This window comes from Phaseolus vulgaris, chromosome 8, assembly GCF_000499845.2.
Source record: "Phaseolus vulgaris cultivar G19833 chromosome 8, P. vulgaris v2.0, whole genome shotgun sequence".
Taxonomy (NCBI): Eukaryota; Viridiplantae; Streptophyta; class Magnoliopsida; order Fabales; family Fabaceae; genus Phaseolus; species Phaseolus vulgaris.
Genome location: NC_023752.2, coordinates 1,768,687 through 1,784,263, shown reverse-complemented (window position 1 = coordinate 1,784,263; position 15,577 = coordinate 1,768,687). Strand labels below are relative to the sequence as shown.

General features: G+C 29.6%; 2 protein-coding genes across 2 annotated transcripts; both read left to right on the top strand.

Moving 5' to 3' along the window:
- Positions 1-1,641: 1,641 nt before the first annotated feature.
- Positions 1,642-6,805, top strand: LOC137824047 (protein trichome birefringence-like 19). Its single transcript, XM_068629472.1, has 2 exons — positions 1,642-2,326; positions 5,871-6,805. Exons 1-2 carry the CDS (start codon positions 1,823-1,825, stop codon positions 6,675-6,677), a joined length of 1,311 nt encoding a protein of 436 aa, XP_068485573.1. The 5' UTR covers positions 1,642-1,822; the 3' UTR covers positions 6,678-6,805.
- A 5,540-nt stretch (positions 6,806-12,345) lies between these two features.
- Positions 12,346-14,426, top strand: LOC137825858 (protein trichome birefringence-like 19). Its single transcript, XM_068631650.1, has 2 exons — positions 12,346-12,990; positions 13,591-14,426. The coding sequence occupies exons 1-2, from the start codon at positions 12,520-12,522 to the stop codon at positions 14,362-14,364; spliced, it is 1,245 nt and encodes a 414-aa protein (XP_068487751.1). The 5' UTR covers positions 12,346-12,519; the 3' UTR covers positions 14,365-14,426.
- Positions 14,427-15,577: the final 1,151 nt, after the last annotated feature.

The following is a 15,577-nucleotide window of genomic DNA, read 5'->3' as shown; positions in this document are numbered from 1 at the left end:
ATGTTATGATTGCATGGACAAAGATTAACGAACCCATTATTTCTTAACTCATTCATCATCTATGGTTGTCTATTTGACCTTTGTCGTGTAAATTATTAATTAGGAGAAATACAAAAAAGAATAACATTAATAATAACATTTACAGCAAAAATTGCAGAAGATTTCCTGCATAATTTCCAAAGAAAATCTGTGATCTTCCTCTATTTAATAAAATAAAAAAATCAAATTCAAAAGTAAATATATTTAATTTTACGTAAATAATAGTTCAATAACTGATAACCTGATAAAGTTAATGAGTATAGACTCAAAAATAACTCTTATACTATATTATAAAGTGTACTTTAAGACTGACTCAATTTCATAAAACCAGATCATAGGATAGGATGAGGTTTGTACCCACTTATATACAATGAAATGTCATAATTTCTAATCGATGTGAGATCTCCAACAAATACAAAATCCATTCAATATTTATAAAAAAAAATCAATGGAATAAAATTAAGAGAATTTATAATTCATTATGTAAAAAAAAATACAGATCTGGATCTAAAACTCTGATCTGCAAGCTTGATTATATTCCTGATGAATATATTGTCACTTGTCAAATGCTTCGAATGTCTAGAACAAATTAAGAAACTAAATTATCTAATTTACCCTTGATGAAAGTATGGGATTTGATGAATGATGAATCTCGATGTAGTTTAGTTATGTAATTAATTTGTAAATGCAAATTAATTAACCCTACAGAGAAATTAATTTTTTTCTTTTAGAGTTATGTTAGTTATTTTTATTTTTCATATTTTGTTTACTACATGTTGCTTATTATTAATTAATTTAATTAATTATTTCTCTTGTTTTCTCCACCCACTTTTACGGATTTCAGATTTTTATTAGCTAAGCAAAGCACAATAAGTCAACACTGGAACATATTATAATGATATTATTTACCTGCTCATCTAATTATTATTTGGTTTGGTACGGACGTAGAACACATTTCAATATGTCTATTATATTTTGTTTTAGAAATAAGGGGTATGGTTTGATTGAAGAGAAACACTATCTGTTTATAAAAATTAATTACCATAAACAGTTTTTGGGTAATTAATAACGTTTTATAGTAGGACAAAGAAAAAGACAATTCCAAATATTATATACCATTGCGCATAGCGCATGGGATGATACATTAGGACAACCAAAAATCCAAAAACTTTTTTGTCAAAACACATCTCATGCATATGTGAAAAATAAGTATTTAACTATAGAAAAATTTAATTAAGTGTAATTAGAAAGTCTTAATCATGGAGAAACTTTCTTGAGTTGCATAATCACCCGTGATACATATATAAATTAAAAATAAATATTTATGTACATAAGTTAAATTTATTTTATCAGAAAAATATGTTTAAAATTATTTATTTTTTATTTTTATAATTATAATAAAAATTTATATAATAAATTTGATTTTTTTAAAAATTAATATATTTTTCTTTTTAAATTATAAAATTGTTCTAAAATTATCAAAAATTCAATAAGTATTTTTGAATTGATATTTTAACCATACATATCTTATAAGTGTTATATGTTTGATACGTGTATTCTACAGAAAGAGAGTATTTACCCTATTTACAAGAATTATACGGGAGGAGTATACGAGCCTCTTACTTCATAATCCAAATATAAAAGAATAAAATAAAGTTCTCTAGCTAAGTTAATTTGGAGAGACAGATATTTTATATATAAGCAAAACTTCTCCATTCTTCTATAGTTTGTATGTGTTTGTTACCTACCCTTCTCTTCTCATCTCTTTCTCCCTCCTTCCAAAATGAAGTTCCAAGTTATAGAGCTTCTCTTTGGCAAAAGCACCCCAAAACAAATGATACCAAAAGTGACTTTACTTGCAGTGTTTGCCATACTGCTATTCACTGTCACACCACTGTCCTACCCTTTGTTCAGATACTCTTCATCATCACTGAAGAACAAAGAATCCAAGCCATCCTCAGCATTTGATGATCTGAATGAGTCTGCAAGCTTACCCTCAACTTCCATCAAGAAGTGTGACATTTTCACTGGAGAATGGCTCCCAAACCCAAAGGCTCCATATTACACAAACAAAACATGCTGGGCCATTCATGAGCACCAAAACTGCATGAAGTATGGTAGACCAGACTCTGACTTCTTGAAGTGGAAGTGGAAGCCAAATGGATGTGAACTACCTGTCTTCAACCCTTTCCAGTTTCTTGAGATTATGAGGGGAAAATCCATGGCTTTTATTGGAGACTCAGTTGGCAGAAACCAGATGCAGTCCATGATTTGCCTCCTATCAAGGGTAAGTCTCTCTTTACTCAGATGAACATTAGCTGCTTCTTTCTATCTACAACTACTTTTCTTTTCCATTTTCTATTTTTTGTTTTCTCCACCATTTTAAACCGATTATATACATATATATACACAAATATATGCTTTAAATTGCTTCATAATTAACAACTCTTAACCTTCTGCAAGAGTATTCTGCTAAATATATGCTTTAGTATTGGTTCATAATTAATAACTTTTAAGCTTTTGCAAGAGTATTCTGATGCAAGTTTTAGCCTGTCAGCTAGTTAGTCTTTTTAATATGAATTTTTTAATTTAAATTTATAAAGATATTATATATTTTTATTATCTTGGTGTTTTCATAACTTCTTATATAAGTAATTGAAAATAAGAACTAAAATATTAGTGGAAAGGATCACATTTTAACGTTTGACCCTAGTTTGAGAGACTACTTTTCTACCAGACAAAATAATACTTAAAAAGAAAAGCTAGAGTTTAAAAATAGTTTTGGATCTGATTACATTGCAAGCCTTTATCCTTACCTAAAATTCAGAGCCACAAATAATAAATATCTTAATAATTAGTAAATAATAGTAGCCTTTTCCTTTCCTTTATGGAAATCTAAACTTTGTGATATTTTAAGTTAAAAAAATTTGAAGTGGAGAAGGTGAGATTTCAAATCTATGAGCAGACATAATTACTACTGTTCTTCTAATGTCTGCAGACTCGTGAAGATTAGACATCAATAAAGTTTTTAGTCAAATAAATCACTATCTTAACTTTATCTTCATCTTAATTATTTCTCAAATAATTATAAACTATTTTTGAAAGCTGTGTAATACAATTAATCAGCTCGTATTTGGTTTTCTTTCTCCAAATGTCTCTATCCCAGCCTCACTGCGATGAGTTGTTATCCATATAACAATATTTTGCAACACTTTTTATTACCATTTTTATCACAATTGTCAAATATCTTTTTCTTTTTTCATCTTCTCTCTTTTTTATAGTACACATTTTTATACTATTTGTATTATACATACCTTGTACTTTTTACTTGTCCCTGGTTAGTTCACCTAAGCCATTACGAAATTCAAGGATTAGGTAAATGATCAAAGGAAAGTAACATGCGTGAAAACAACGAGCATGCATGCCGAGGAATCGAATCTTTTCCCGGGAAACTGTGCCAATCACATTCAATTCAACTCCTCCACTTCTGCTCTAGCTACCACATAAAAAAAATGTATAATAACCTTAGATTAGTGTTGCTAAATTCTCCAAAATCATCCAAGTTTATCAGTCCAACTCATAGCAATTCGTTTTTCTAAGACTAAGCATTGTATACAGAAACAAAGTGTCGGTATAATCACTATAGAAAATTTTGACGTCTCAGATATACTTGTGATACTCAACAGTACTCACCCCATAACCCTATGTGGGAAGCTATAACTTGGTCACACACTTTCAACAAGAAAAGACTTAAGTCACTGTTGATGGTAGCAGTACTTTACATTCTATCTGCTTCTGCATTGAGATATACACACCAGTATTATGTCAAGTTGCACTTCAGACTGCAATAATTGTTCCACGTCCTGCCAAACCCAAAAGTAGAAATGGTTGAGAATTGAGCTTTCACGTTTAATTATAAGATGGTGTTAATTAACACCTAATTATTAGGTTGTGAAAGAAAACCAAATGAAGAATACATAAGAACTTGTAACTTGGTGTATGACACATAGAATGTACCTAATTATGGTGAGTGTGTGTTAAAGGGTACTATCTGCTTGCGTTTCTCCTGTGTGACACAGGGAAAAGGAAAACACAAGGTGCCCCATCTCCTTGTTGTTTTATGTCAGATTGTCTTTTGACATTCCAACCAATCTGCATAGGGCTATTAGCTATGTGGTGGTTTGAATCAGTATAACTATTATACTACCTTTGGTTGTTTTTATAAAAAAAATCTTTTCAGTTTGTCTTGATCCTCTTTTATAATATTCCTTCTTCTTTTTACAATACTTTTAAGTAGAGATGTACTACAATTCTGAAAAGTTTCTAGCAAATGGAGGTCTTGTGTGTAGTGTAGTTACAGAAGTAACAAAATGAGCAGTTTTTTTTCAAAAAATAAATAAAGTAAAAAGGACACTTCGGTATCCTAACTCATCATTTATGATGTTTCAAAGTGTTCCAACTCTTATACAAAACAACATAATCATTCTTTAACCTCTACCGAACAAATGAACAAAATGAATCAATTAAGAGTTGCTATTATAGGTTAAAGTTGTAACACCAAACTCTATCCACTATTAGAAAGAAAGATAGGGAGAAAAGAGAGAGAGGAGAAGTTCTGCAGAGTTCAATAATTGTTGAAGCTGAACCAAAATAATAGATCTTGTTGGGAGGTCACATTTCTGAAATTAGAAAAACTAGTGATGTTTTGGTGCACGTCAAATACTCTTTGATAACATTAAGACTTGGCATTGGGCTAAGTCGTTGGTTGAATATGAAATTAATGGCAAATTAAAGCTTGGCCAACCAAATCCATATATTCATGCATGGACAAAATTTCATATTAGTTTGCGTTTGAAGGGAATCTAAGATGAGAGACCAGATGGGACCACTCAATTATTTTATTTACCCCAAATACAAAAGTGAATATATCATAATGCATTATTAATGAGATTAGCCATCGATTTGTGTGTCTTTTGCGGAAAAGTTCACATGTAAACAACACACCTATGAGCTGGATCCTCCCAGTTTGTAACATGCAGGGTTCTTTCTTTTCACTGGGAACACCAAAACATGACTTAGGATAATAAAGGAGGCTAAAAGGAATGCCTCTAAAGGTGATGTTACACAGAATAATTTCAGAATTTGGCAATTGCTTGGGAGTTTAAAATTAGTAGTACATATATAGTTCCAAGATGTCACAAAGAGATAAATTAATATAAGGAAGTGTAAAAGTTACCATAATCATCCTCTTTGTTATGCAGTTCAATAGCACTTTTCTTTACTTTTGGACATAAAATTACACGTTGGTAAAAAACATTTAAAAAGTTGTCATTTTACATTTGAAATAGCCGTCGTTTTTAAGTTTTTCTGCTAGTGAAAACTTTCTGCAGTGCATGTGGCTCGACTTCAAACAATATTGCAATAGTTTCTCAGAATACAAACCTTTTTCTTCTCAGAATAAAAACAGCGTTACACTTAGTTAATGCATCTGAATAAATAACAGTTATTCTGGTTTGAAAATTTTGTTTGTAGACAGAGTACATGATTTAAGCTGATAAAAGAAGAATATATACATTGCTGTTTTTATGATTACCACATGAATAAAAAATACATATGAATTAAGTACGCATCACGTCATGCATTATTGTAAAATAATAGTAAAATTTCAAAGAAACGACACTTGATGTTTGTTTGGTAGCCAATGACGTATATTTGACAAGCTATCTCATTCACCACTTTGTTGTTTGCTTTTATTTTGTTTGGCAAAGTAGCACATATTCCTTTGGTTGTTAGTGCAAGCATTCTCCAACCATTTTCTTTGAACTTCTTAGGTTGAATGGCCCATTGATGTATCATATAAAAGAGATGATTATTTTATGAGGTGGAGGTACCCAAGTTACAACTTCACCATGGCTTCTTTTTGGACAACTCATTTGGTGAGATCCACAGAAGCAGATTCAAAGGGGCCAGGCCCAACTGGCCTATGCAACCTTTACCTTGATGAACCAGATGAGAAATGGATAACCCAAATTGAAGATTTTGACTATGTGATTCTCAATGGAGGACATTGGTTTACACGTTCAATGGTGTTCTATGAGAATCAAAAAATTGTTGGATGCCATTACTGCCTCTTGGAAAATGTCCCTGACTTAACCATGTACTATGGCTACAGAAAGGCCTTCAGGACTGCATTTAAGGCCATCAATAGATTAGAGAACTTCAAAGGAACAGTGTTTCTTAGGACATTTGCCCCATCTCATTTTGAGAATGGCTTGTGGAATCAGGGTGGGAATTGCATCAGAACCAAGCCATTTAGGAGCAATGAGACACAATTAGAGGGCCTCAATTTGGAGTTTTATATGATTCAATTAGAGGAGTTCAAGATTGCTGAAAAGGATGCCAGAAAGAAGGGCTTGAAATATAGGCTATTTGATATCACACAAGCATCATTGTTGAGACCAGATGGTCACCCAAGTAGATATGGTCATTTGCCTAATGAAAATGTGACACTGTACAATGATTGTGTTCATTGGTGTTTGCCTGGTCCTATAGACACATGGAGTGATTTTCTGCTAGGAATGTTGAAGATGGAGGGTGTGAGATCAGCAGAACAGAGGCTTCATATGCGTTCACATTGACAAATGAATTTTATCTCATACATTTATCAGATATTTATGCAACCTTGCTTGTAATTGTAAACTTCATTGCGCACATGTATTGTAAATCTTTTTAAATTAAGATCAAATTTGATCACCCCTTTTGTTCATTGATATATGTTTTTGGTGTTTATCATAAATGAGTGAAATATTCTTTACACAATTCAGAATGTAAGGACCATTTGAATGACAGAACGCACAATTCAGAATGAAGGACCACTTGAACAAACTCAAAGATGTTGCCTTGTAGTTTTAGTTGTTTCTTAGTTTCTTTTGATCCTCAATAAGCAAATATATACTTGCCATGAAGAATAATGCACAGTATTTATGTAAAAAAAAGCAACAAATCAGTGTAAACAATAAAGGATATATATTAGAAATGATTAAAATTGGCTTAAAGTGTAGAACTAAAAAAGTTTATACTTGTTCGTAAATGTAAAAAAGTTTATTCTAGATTCATCTCTACCAATCAATTATTTTATGTTAAAGATTTTACATAAATTAAAGATAACATCAATTGATAATATATAACTAAAAATAATTCTCACTTACAAGCTAATTTAATAAGATGAGTTACGTTCCTAACTTAATTCTTAATATGTTATAAGAATGAATTATATTTAAATTTATATTTTTAAGAGATTAAATTTGATCCCAAATTAAAGAAGTCTTTGGTAGTTGGCACATCCAACTACTTAAACATTATTTATTATATTGATATATGTTTCAATTGCATGATTAATAGTTAGATATCAAACATAGATCACCAAAGTAATTTTATGTTTTCAATAAAATCTTCTGTACACACAATTTTTTTAGTTTAAAAAACTTAACTATCATTCACTTTGTTAACTTCTTAATGAACTACATAATGTTTTCTAGCATGATAACATAATGAGAGAACTTCATGGTACCAGATTAATATATAGCATTACAATAAATATGAAATTCAAAATTGTATAGCACGGCCAAAAAAAAGCCAAGCATAGCTATTTGAAATATTTTACGAGACTAAGTTGTCAAACCTCACAAATTCATGAGAAATTATTAGAAAGTACAAGCTGAGTCAACATATTTTTAAAAAATACTATTAGTTTAAAAATGTTTTTATTTATTAAATTACTGGTCTATATTTTTTTTTAAAAATCTATTTCTCACACTACAAGAAAATCATGAAATAGAAACCAAAATAATTAGTTGCAATAGTAACTAAATTAGAGACCATTTTAGAAACTAAAAAGAAATTTGATTTTTAAATTAATTTATACTATTGTTAAATAGTTTCTAAATTGGTATCTAATTAGCGACCAATGTTTTTTATACCAAATTTAGAAACTAAATAATTGGTAGTTAAAACTTTAGTTGTTAATTAGATACCAATTTAGAAACTATTTAACAATAATAGAAAATAATTCAGAAACCAATTTTTTTTTTTAAGTTTCCAAAATGGTCTCTATTTTAGTTTCTATTGTAACTAATTATTTTGGCGTCTTAAAATTGATTTATATTTCATGATTTTCTTATAGTGTCAATACATTATTTTATTTATTTATCCATATTAATCGGAAAACCAAAAATGGATGATAAAAGGAAAAAAAAAAAAAAAAAACTCACATAATCTAATATTGATGAAGGAACATAAACGGGGATTAAACATAGATATAAAAAACTATAGAAACTAAAATGATTTGAAACTTTACAAGAATGGAAAAAAAATTGTTTATATAATTATTGTATGTCGTATACCAATTTGAATAAAAGGGTAAAAAACTATCACTAAAAAAATCATAAAATAGAAACTAATTTTAAAAACAAAAAGTAATTAGTTGTTATAGAGATTAAATTAGAAACAAATTTAGAAACTAAACATTTTTTTAGTATATGAAAATAGTATCTAATTTAGTCACTATAACAACTAATTCTAAATTTAGTTTTTATTTCATAATTTTCTAGTAATTTTCCATGTCATTGAATATGGTTAGTTAGATAAATACTTGATGTTAAACTTATATTTTGTAAAATAAAGCAATATTAATAGCGTTTTAGTATAAAGTGGGATATTAAATATTAATAATACGGGGACCATAAATTGAGTGGTAGATGTGCAATAAAATCAAGCAAAGCAAGTGGCTAATGTTCAAGTTTTGCATGATTGCATTTTGGGTTGATAATAACAGAAGAAGACCCACAACAAAAACGTGGCACTTTCTTTTATGTAATCGATTGAACCCCTTCAAATGCATCCATCACAAATACTTTTATCATATCAATTGCTATATATGAGAAGAATTAATGTGCCACACTAAGCAAATGTGGAGTAACCATCACTTTTTCTTTTTGCAGGTACTATGTTAATTAATTACTTTTTATTTTGAATATTAATTTAGGTGTCTCCTTTAACACCACAAAAATAATTATCGCATTTTATAAACATTGAACTAGTTTAAATAAGAAAAATAATATTTTGTTGTAAAGTTTAGTATACTTTTCTAAGATCTCATACTAATCCTGATTAAACTAATAAAAAAACTATGGCTTAATTTAAATTATATGCAACAACATTAATTTTGAAATATTTTTTTTTGAAGTAAATTGTATTGTTTAGTGCTGATCCTTCGGTCTACTAAACTTGATCTCAATTAACATGATTCGACCCAAACAAGACCAAATCCGATAATTTTAATTTTTAAAGAAATCGTTTTTAACAGATAATGAAGATATTAATGTCACATGCTAAAATAACAAGAAATAAAGAATAACTTAAATATTTAATATAACTGCATAACTTAAGTTTTTTATCGGCACAAGTTTAATAAAAATATAAATAATCGGAGACAATACTTTGTATATCAACAATTCTACAATAAAGAGAATATATTAACAAATTATTATGTCGTTGTTAAAGGGGATCTACAAGTTTTATAAAAGGGTTTTCAAACCCCGAACAAAAGGTAAGCATGATTTCACGCAATAGACACTACACTCATACTTTTAAATGTTCTCACTAACTTGATCGTCAGAGTCTTATCAATAGGTGAAACGTCTCTCATTATCATATTTAAACATCGAAAAACGACAATTTAAAAAGATTGAATCGAATTCCACCTTCAAAATCCGACCATATTTGTTCTTAAAAACATAAATTAAATGAAATTAGGTTGTCATTTTGGAAGTTTTTGTGAAATAAAGATATAGTTTTTGTTGTGCATGGAGGACCACTTAAGTTGTGTTTAGGATTTTGGCTTGATTTGCACATTATTCTTCCTTAGCTGGCAACTCCATCACCTTCTTCTCAATTAGTTAAACAATAATTTTATAAATAATAATATTTTAAATATCTCTTTCAACTTTTTAAGCACCCACTCCTTTCATACTAATGCCATATGGAAATTGAAACTCAATAAATTGACTACTGTCTGCAAGAGGAACCCACACACTTTCAACTATGGTAAATCAAATTATTTTTCATAATATTTTCCAATTATTCATGTGGTCCAATCATTATGTTTATTATTTATAACATTTCATTTCAATGAGTGCACAAATTATTAAGGCTAATATCTTGTTTATATTATATATGTCTTCATAGTTTTTTTAATTATATGAATGTCGAAATTTTGGAACCCACACTCCTTTAATTCTTCAGCCATCTTTTTTAATGTTGAATTATTATATTGACAACTTATTATTCAATACAAGTATTTTATAACTATTTTTTGTAGTATGTTTGTTAATTATTTGTATTATAATTATTATTTAGTTTAACATTTTGTTATCAAGTAGTTGTCATGTGAATATATAAAAATTATTATTTTGCTTTAATGTTTCATTTTCAATGGTGATGTCTAGTGTCACATGGTTATTCTTTTATGTCCATTTCTTTTTTGTTTTAATTTTTGCTTCCAGAATTACCAGCCATGTCCTACCATTACAACGACAAAGACTTGCAAAAGAAAGTAACTAACCTTTAAAAAATGGAACCCTTTTTTTATAGACATAAATATTTTTATGAGATTTGGGATGTTCTATCACTTAACTTTCATATTAATAATTTGATGTGTTTTATAAATTATATTTCGAGCTTATAAAAAAACACATAAAATTGTTTTGACTCTATGTTAAAATCAGTTATTGAATTTGAAGTATGGTTTGTTTTGAAACTTGTTTTATTACGATTTTACTTTTTAATAAATTGAAAAAAATAATATTTAAATTGTTTTTTATATAGATTTCTAAATGATGTAATACTATATTAACCGTATAAAAAATAAGATAAAGGTATATTGTAATTAATAATTATAAACATCATAGGAAATGTTAAGAACACATTTTCAATCATCAAACACATTTGCATGTTTCATCTCTTATAGAGTACAAAAAATGCATATATAATTTAAATGCAAGGTAAAATTATTTTGTTGTCCTTCCATTTTTAAACAACTCAATTTGGTCTTTAATTGATTTTTTAAAATTTCTATATACTCACTTGTTTAAATTAAATTTACGCCGTTATAATTTTGAACAATTTAAAAAAAAAGACTAAATAAATAGGAAGAGTGAAAAGCTAATTTAATCTACAATTACATTTTTTTTAAAGATAAAAAAAATAAAAATTTCAGTGCTGGTGTTGAGTTTAGTAATTTTTATTTAAAAGTAAATAAAAAATTTAACGGAAAAGAAATATACTTACTAATAGTAGTGGCAATAAAATTATTAAATTATATTATGTTGATAAAGTATATTAACAATAATGATCATTTGAACTTAATTACTTCATTACCATTAATTTAATGTAATGTACTAATTAACTTTAATATAACAGAACTACTTAACATAATATAAAGTAAATATTAATGCTATTTTCTAAAAATATAGTATATATAAATAAATGAAGACTTTGTAATTTCCCATTTTTTTGTAGATAGAAGGTCAATGCTGATTTTTTTAGAAAATTAAGAGATAAAATTTAATAATTTAAAATGGTGATAATAAAATCAAAACTTTGCAATAAATAAATAAAATAATAAGAACTAGTCTAACCTTGGTAGAGGAAAAAAATTAATTAAATAATTACTGCATTAATTAAAAATTCAATTCACACCTACCTTAATAAGAAAACAAGAACCTGGTATTTTTTCAATTTACTCTACAACTTCAATATGTCATGCCAGCTCTGCTTCTAATAAATATCACCACTCTTAGGTTTTGAAGCTTTGAATTATTCCTTCAAGAGAATTGAACCTATTAAAGTAATATATTTACTATATGGTAAAAAATTATCCAAAATAATAATTAGTATTTATATTTTGATAAATAGTTGACAAGTTTTCCCTAGATTAATCAAAACTTCTCATATCCACCTTAAAAAAAGTCAATAAAATAACTAATACTTTATTGTTGAGGTTTTGGACCTGTATTTTACTACCATAAAAATATCCATTCAATTCATTAAACTCTGTAAATATTAAATATATATTCAATGGAGCCAAGAAAATAATTAAATATTTCCTAAATGATAAAAGTCACCCAACCCAACAATTATTGTTTATGTTTTTAATAAATATTACTACCTTATCCTAAATGAATTAAAAAAAATTAACAAAAAAAAAGATTTATTTAATTAAAGGGTTTATCACTATGTGTAATAATCACTCTATCCCAAAAACTATGACCTATCATAAAATCCACAATATGAACATTCCAAGCCACTATAGTTGCTACTCAGTTTCTTTATCTTTACGCTAACCACACATCAAAATACAAGAGATGAACACATATATATAAACCATCTCACAAAGCTTCGAATGCAGATTTTATCTCAGCCATGAAAGTTCTGAATGGGAAGGGGAAGTATGCACAAGGAAACCTAAACCTTCTCAAGAGTGTTGTTATCCTTCTTCCATTCACCCTGCTCATTCTCATGTTGCCGTTTTCTCTTACGATAAACTCTAGTTTTTCCTCTCCTAATGAGGTGTATGTTAGTAGAAGCAGCTATGATTTTAACGTGACAGAGATAAAACGATGCAACGTGTTTTCTGGGGAGTGGGTTCCGTACAGTAAAGGAGCTTATTATGACAATGAGACCTGTGATTTGATAATAGACCAGCAAAACTGCATGAAGTTTGGGAGACCTGACAGAGAGTTCCTCAAATGGAGGTGGAAACCTGATGAATGCGAGCTTCCACTCTTCGATGCAACCCTTTTCTTAGAGATTGTCAGAGGAAAGTCCATGGCCTTTGTTGGAGACTCCGTGGGAAGAAATCAAATGAATTCTTTGTTGTGCCTCCTAAATCCTGTAAGTATCACCAATCAATCAATGCCACATGTTAAATTCTGCTGATTTTTTATATCTAGTCATTGTTTAAACCTTTATGTTATGGATGATTGATAACAACTCGACAACGAATGATTTTATAAGTCTAATACTAACTCGATAGCTGCTTAAACCTTTTATTGTGATGGTTCGATAACAACTTCAGAACAGGTGACTTGAAAAGTTTAATAGTAACTCTATAGCTCGTAATGACATTGATAACCTTCTTTATATAAAGAAGTAAAGATAAAATCCTTAAAACCGTTTCTATTATATCATAATAACTCTATCTCTCCAATCACAATCTACTAACAAATTATACTTGTTACTGTGTGACCAGTGCATGAAAACTACTTCCTAACGAACAAGAAAAGTACTAGTTGCTTTTGAGGAACAAAAACCAGAGAAAGAGGCTTTTGTGTCTCCTTTGGGCAAATCCACTTTTACTCTCTTTCACTTGTTATAACCCACGTAACATATTTGTTGTACATATTTCACCACACAAAACGTGCATATCTGAAGCAAAGAAAAGTCACAATCCTCATCAGAATTTGATTCCATAAGATTTATTCACTCTTTCAGGTTGCTCGTCCTGAGGATATTTCAAGTAGATATGCTACAGATCCCATATATTTCAGAAGGTGGTTCTATGCGGATTACAACTTTACAGTTGTAACACTATGGTCCCCATTTTTGGTTAGAAGCAGCGATGTCCACAGCAGCCTCACGAATCTGTATCTAGATAAGGCAGATGAATCGTGGAGTGGAGAGGTGAAAAACTTCGATTTTGTCATTATCTCAGCTGGGCAGTGGTTCTTTCGGCCAGCATTGTTCTACGAAAAAGGACAAGTTGTAGGGTGCCACAAGTGTGAGCAACGCAACATCACAGAGCTGAGTCACTACTATGGATACAGAAAAGCATTCCGAACTGCACTGAGAACCATGGTAAAGATGAAAGGGTACAAGGGGGTGACCTTTTTGAGAACATTCTCCCCTGCACACTTCGAGAATTCTGAGTGGAACAAAGGAGGGAGTTGTGAGAGGAGAAAGCCTTATGGGAAGGAGGAAATGAAGTTTGATGGTTACATTTTTGAGACGTACAAGGTTCAAGTGGAGGAGTTTAGAGGAGCGAGAAGGGAAGGAAGGAAGAGGGGTTTGAAGTTTTTGATGTTGAACACAACTGAAATGATGCTGCGTAGACCTGATGGACATCCCAATAACCATGTGTGGGGACATGAAATGAAGAACACGCACAGTGATTGTGTTCATTGGTGCTTGCCTGGTCCTATTGACACATGGAATGAGCTTTTGTTCTATCAGTTGAAAACTCATCACAAATCTTTTATTTCATCGTAGGGATTTGTGTAGGATACATTAGATTTACAAAAAGGTATATTATTTCTCATAGCCTTCGACCATGGATGTCTCGAATTCGGGTTTTGCTTCCTGCACAATATCACTTTGCAACATACACTATATAACGTTGATAAAATGACAGAAACCTTCATAAGTCTTTTCAAAAAAATTCTCCTAGAAATCCAAATTTGTGAGCCAAATTCTCATGTCCTAATCTTTACCCTCTCACGTTTGAGACTACTAACTCACTAACTCGTCGTGTCATGAAAATATATATTATGGATGGTTCAATAAGAATCTTTAGCGGGTGATACAATAGATCTAACAAGCTTTCGTAGTGATAGACTTTAAATAACTCTGATATCAGGTTAAGAAGTAAACTTTGAACCTAATTCAACCTCACAAAATCGGCTTAAGATAAAGTTTGCACTCACTTATAAAGAATGAAATATCGTAATCTCTAACCGATTTGGAATCTCCAACCTGCTTTCCATTTTAAAATCATTTTGAGATTTCTAAAACCAATCTTCACACTCCATTTCAAATCAAAATTTCAATTTTTGAGCATTTAAAACATTTGTGTAGGGCAGGTCCCAAATAATAGGGAGTCTCTTCTCTATAACTTTACATTTTTTGAAATATCAAAATTACTCTTTTGGAATGATTGTGGAATATAGATTTCATAAGGGGTGTTTCTCAAATAAGAAATTCGAAAGACAAAAAATTATTCCAGAATATTTTTTTTTATAACACATTTTTTTTATTTCTGGATTTCTATAACACTATGGAAGTCATTTTTAAAAGGAATAAAACAATCTTCTTCAAAATGGGGTGCAGGAAGACATTTATTAGGGTGCAGGAAGAAACAGCCCAAATTATATAGCGCAAATGTCCTGAAATTTTCACTTCAGAAGCGCAAACCAGGATCCTGGGCCGGCCCATCTTGGTCTGAATAAGGGCTGCGATTTTCCCAAACTCCTTTTTCCTCTTCTCAAATTAAAAAATTGAAAAATATTGTTTGGCATCCAAAATAATGTGAAGTTCCAAAGAAAAGCTATAAGGGAATGTAACTATTTAAGAAAAGAGATAGTAGTTCCAGATTTCAATTTTAATTATATTGTTTTAAATATGAAATGAAGTATTAAAAAATAAATATTCATTTAATATATATATATATGTGCTCTGAATACTCGACTATATAAGTAATACTTTT